This window comes from Lupinus angustifolius, chromosome LG08 (genome assembly GCF_001865875.1).
Source record: "Lupinus angustifolius cultivar Tanjil chromosome LG08, LupAngTanjil_v1.0, whole genome shotgun sequence".
NCBI classification, from domain to species: Eukaryota; Viridiplantae; Streptophyta; class Magnoliopsida; order Fabales; family Fabaceae; genus Lupinus; species Lupinus angustifolius.
In genome coordinates, this window is record NC_032016.1 from 8,166,651 (window position 1) to 8,172,039 (window position 5,389).

Genomic DNA, 5,389 nt, shown 5'->3' on the forward strand with positions numbered 1-5,389 from the left:
TGCTATATCCTTTGTTCCCATATTTGTATTGTTTTCATACCTGTATTAGTGTCATATTTGTACTTAATATGCATCTTATCCCATGAACTTCAACACAATATAACATTCTAATGATTGATTCTTTGTATAGGCACTGCAATTATTATTTAAAAAATGTTACTTATTGTCATCATTTCATGCAGTAGTTCACTATCTTCAACCCCTGATTCTCTATTGCCAAAGTATAAAAGAAGTCCCAGACGATCCAAAAGCAGGTGGGAGCCATTACCAGAAAAGAAACCTGTTGACAACCCATCATTAATCAGTAATGATAGTGTAAAATACAGTGGTTGGGTGCCTAATGAAAAGGACAGAAAGGTATTTATGGACTTGAGTACTTTATGAATTTTAGAAAATATTCCCTTTGCGGTTTTTCCTGTTCCCCCTTATTTTCTGATCATTGGTTTTTTTCATGAATATCTTTTTTTATTATAGAGTATTTTTTAGGCTATGCATGCATGTTAATGTCATAGATATTTATAATTGTAATCTGGAAAATAAGTGCATTTGTTATCCCATGTTGAGTAACTTATCTATGTAACATATAGTATTGTTTGATTACAGAGTTCAATAAATAAGATGAGATTAGGATCAGGACTGCGGTATAACTATGTTTTGTAGGAATTAATGATGCCTTGTTTTTGTTCAGAAATCAATCTATTTTACAACAACAAAACCTTTTCCCACCAGATGGGGTTCGGAACATGGATCAAATGGGGTCACTGTACTCTGTCATAAGCCATATGGACCCCTCCCCATTTTCAGCCTTTTCTTTATCATTGGACAAATATGAGGCCCACGTGCTATTTTTTGGCCTGACATCTATTCTTGTTTCTTTTTTTATTTTATATTCGAGAAACTTTATGATGCCTTTTTTGATTGAGCTCGTAAAAAGGGCAGCCCAATGCATGAGGCTCCCACTTAGTGAGATCTGGGGAGGGCTTCGGCCATACCCTTGCAACTCGCAAGCGAAGATTTGAACCAATGACCTCCAGGCTATAAGGCAAGCAACGTTACTGTTGTGTTGAGGCTCGCCTTCTTTTGTATATATGTTTCAATCTTTGATTGAGCTAGTACTGACTTAAAATTTTGTTGCCATGTGTATAATAATATATTTTCTGTATAAAAACTGTTTTTAAAAAAATTGTTTGCCATAAAGCTTTCGAGTTCTCTTATATTTCACTTAATTGACTTATTTAATTTCTTATATTTCTATTAAGACATGCTAATGTTGACAGATATCTTCTAACTTTTATTCTATGTAGAATCATTAGTGTGATGGCCTTGTTCTCAAACACACATGCTCACATTGACTTATTTTGTGTGCTTGTGTCTGCCTTATCTTGTTTGGATGGGCTTTTTAATCTGTAAAGTAGTGCTTTTCAATTAAAATCATGCTGAGAACAAAACGTATATGCCTCAAGTTACACAGGTTGTGTTTTATGAACTAAATAAATGGCATGCAGGTGGTAATGGAGAACAAAGGGAGCAAGGAGGATGTTTTTAGGAATAGTAAGTTTTCTCCATCGATCCAGAGAACGCCTAGTAAGGCACCACAGAGGGCATTTAAGAAGCAGCGTCTTGCTGATGCCTCTTTTGCTTCTGAAAATGGTGATGCGTCTAGTGATAGTGATAAGGAACAAAGTTTGACAGCATATTATTCTGCTGCAATGGGTTTTAGTGATACGCCAGAGGAAAGGAAGAGACGTGAATATCGTTCTAAACGTTTTGAATTGGGGCAAGGGCACCGTTCAGAAAATAATCACTTCAGAAAAAAAATTGCTGGAGCTGGAAATGTGTACAATAGAAGGGCTAGTGCCTTAGTGCTGAGCAAAAGCTTCGAAGATGGTGTCAGCGAAGCTGTGGAGGACATTGATTGGGATGCTCTTACTGTGAAGGGTACTTGCCAAGAAATTGAAAAGCGTTACCTGCGGCTAACATCTGCACCTGATCCTGCAACTGTAATTACCTCATCTCAGGAATTTAAATGGCATGCTGCTACTTTTATCTGCCCCCCTCCACCTCTGTAACTACTAATCTTATTAAAATGTTATTTACTTACAGGTAAGACCTGAAGAGATTCTTGAAAAAGCTTTATTGATGGTTCAAAGTTCCCAAAAGAATTATCTTTATAAATGTGATCAGCTAAAGTCTATTCGCCAAGACCTTACTGTTCAACGAATACTCAACCAACTAACAGTCAAGGTACAGTCAAGTATTGATATATTCTCACGGATCATGTTCTACTAGCAGATTTTCTTATTCATATTTTCAATTGAATGGTTACCGAGATGGAAGGGGGATGTGGATGTCATGGTCTAGCCGCTGTCATAGTAAATTTCTGGCTCCGCCTCCGATTCCTGAACATGACTTTGGCTATGTTACTATTTAATTGTTTGAGAAATTTTCTAAAATTTAAAGTTCCTTAACAGTCACGGAGTTATCCCCTTTATTTTATTTAGATTTTTGAGCCATTATATTCTGTATACATTATATTTACCTCCTTTACAGCTCTTACTAACTCTTCAATTATATTTCAGGTGTATGAAACACATGCTCGATTGGCACTGGAATTTGGGGACCTTCCCGAGTTTAATCAGGTTAGTTCTCTGTTTTTGAGCTGCATTTTATTAATTGATTTTGTGCTTTTGATTATTTTGTATTTCTATTGCCTTTTCTGGTTATGTATTTGTACTGGTTTCCTTCTGAAACCAGGAATTCATGTATTTGATTCAAAGCAATCAATATTTTTTCAAGTTATAATGGAGTCATTCTATGTGCTATTGGAATTTACTGAATGATGCCTCCATAATGGCACCTAGATAGTTTGGGTAAATAACCATATCTTTTAGAGCTTCAGGGCGGCTTCTACAATGCACCTTGACAAGTTTGGGTGCATCATGCTCAAGTTACATTTATCAGATTAACCGATTTTTTGTTACTTGTAAAATGTTCCCTTAACTTTTTAAATTTGCAAAAAGGACAATGGTATACTGTTTTAGTTGTCAAATTGTTTGATTCTTGTAACAAAGTCCCTGTAGTTGCTTAGTGAAGATTAGTGATCATGTACAATTGTGTAATGCGCTTTTAGTTGCTGAAATTGAATTAACAATGTTTTCAGGGTTGTGTCCTTTAACTTACAATTCTGTTATTGAAGTTTGGGATGTTGACACTATTTGTGTGATTTCAGTGCCAATCTCAGCTGAAAACTCTTTATGCCGAAGGGATTAAGGGATCCTATATGGAATTTGCTGCTTACAACTTGCTTTGCGTTATATTGCATTCAAATAATAACAGAGATCTTGTGTCATCAATGTCAAGGTTAGTCCCATACTTGTATGTTCACAAAACATGTTAAATTAAGTAAAGTGGTGTTTGACAATAGCCAAATGAAGCTTCATTGGTCTTCCTTTCAATGACAATGTTGTAATGAAAAATCATATAACGTTTATTCTTTTGTCACATTAAAAAAAAACCATAAAATAAAAAAAATTTGTTTGTTCATGGGAAGTCTTGCTCCTTCACCAAGAGTTGTGTCCAGGACAGGACCAGAGAACGATTCTAACTTTATAATTATTATAGCAGGCTGAAGTTAGGTTTCCTTGAAAATATTATATATAGAAACCTGGTGGTTTGAAGATTTATTGTAGAACACATAAGATATGAATGTCAAATGTTATTGATGCCAGGTTATCTGGTGAAGCAAAGAAGGATGAAGCCGTAAAACATGCCCTCGCAGTTCGTGCAGCTGTAACTTCAGGAAATTATGTTAGGTTCTTCAGATTATACAAAGCAGCTCCGAACTTAAACACCTGCCTTATGGGTGAGTTTCTGCAATTAACAGTTTTCACGTGCAGCCATTGTTATATTTTAAAGGCCTCAAACTGAAATGATATATTTATTTCCACAGAACTTTCTGTTGAAAAGATGCGTTATAAAGCTGTGAGCTGCATGTGCCGGTCATATCGCCCAAGTGTACCAGTTTCATACGTTTCTCGGGTTCTTGGATTCTCAACTATTGTCCCTACAAACGAAGTAAGTGACGAGAAAGACACAGATGGTTTAGAAGAGTGTTTAGAATGGTTGAAAGCGCATGGTGCCAGCATAATTACTGATAACAACGGAGACATGCTGCTTGATACGAAAGTACGTTCGAGCTCTACCCTTTTTCTTACTCTCTTGTAGGTGCTATGCTAGATAGAGTCAATATTTTTTTCCCAATCCTTTTAAAGCTCAGCAGAATAATTTAGCATATGAATGATTTTATAAGGAATGTTCAAATTGCAGGCATCTTCATCTACTCTGTTTGTGCCGGAGCCGGAGGATGCCGTGGCCCATGGAGATGCCAATCTTGCTGTTAATGATTTCTTTGCAAGGCCAACTTTGTAGCCAACTCCAACAGTTTTGACTATTGAATTACAATAGCCCCATGATTCAGGAATCTTAATGTCAAATTAGTGTAACTTAGTGTCAAATTACTGAATAGTAAGGTAATATATAATATGGAAGTGAAAAAGGAATTCAAACTAAAATGGCCTCAAAAGTCAAAAGCATTGTTTGTTCTTAGTTATTACCATTCTTTTCCGGTTAAGGGTAGGACTATAAATGTATTACATTATTTAGTTCACAAGATATTAATAACACCACCTGGATTCTTTTTTCTTTCATGTTCTTTGCTTATTTTTAAGTATGAACGTCGTGGTATTAGTATTTTGTATTCATTTGTTTAAACTAGTTTACATAGGTAATCATTCAAGTAACTCGAAACATGGTATGATTAAGTTTTATATATATGAAAAATGATTACGATGAACCAAAGAAATTGAGCATTTTATCAAACCATTTTATCATTAATGTAACGTGATATCTTATTCGTGTTCTATATGATTTTATTTATCTATACTTAGGTGTCCCATGCAAAGATCGTATTTCAAACAAAAAAATGAATGAGAATTGAAAATAAATAATTAAATTGAGGAGAACAAACAATGGTGATGGTGCTATCTGTCCTACTCTCTCTTTCCTTTGTTTCAATCACTTCACTCCCACTTTACGAGATAAAATTAATATGCAAATTGTAACCCACAGCATAATATGCAATCTTGTCATCAATTAATTAATAACATATCCAAGTTTATTGGACAATATTTTTCCTTTTCCTACCTAAGGTAAGGTAACTCATATAATATTTGGTTAACATCTTCTAAACATTAAAATGATGTTGGTGCTTCTGACCCGAAAGTTAATAGCATTGGTGTTCTGTTTAATTAGCGATATAATTATTAAATTTTTAACATGAGGAGCCAAAAATAGTTAGCCATATGTTCATTAAATTTTTAATATGAGGGGC

At 34.8% G+C, this 5,389-nt stretch overlaps 1 protein-coding gene across 2 annotated transcripts in view; it reads left to right on the forward strand.

The window, feature by feature from the left end:
* LOC109354477 (SAC3 family protein A) overlaps positions 1 to 4,706 on the forward strand; it is a 9,727-nt gene extending 5,021 nt beyond the window's left edge. Inside the window, exons 7-14 of one of the 2 annotated variants that reach the window (XM_019597002.1) lie at positions 186 to 357; positions 1,506 to 2,000; positions 2,104 to 2,244; positions 2,580 to 2,639; positions 3,230 to 3,360; positions 3,729 to 3,862; positions 3,950 to 4,185; positions 4,327 to 4,706. In XM_019597002.1, coding sequence (XP_019452547.1) covers positions 186 to 357; positions 1,506 to 2,000; positions 2,104 to 2,244; positions 2,580 to 2,639; positions 3,230 to 3,360; positions 3,729 to 3,862; positions 3,950 to 4,185; positions 4,327 to 4,428 — 1,471 coding nt within the window. In that variant the 3' untranslated portion in view covers positions 4,429 to 4,706. Of the gene's footprint in view, positions 1 to 182; positions 358 to 1,505; positions 2,001 to 2,103; positions 2,245 to 2,579; positions 2,640 to 3,229; positions 3,361 to 3,728; positions 3,863 to 3,949; positions 4,186 to 4,326 lie in introns of both variants that reach the window. The other variant, XM_019597001.1, reaches the window with a different exon arrangement.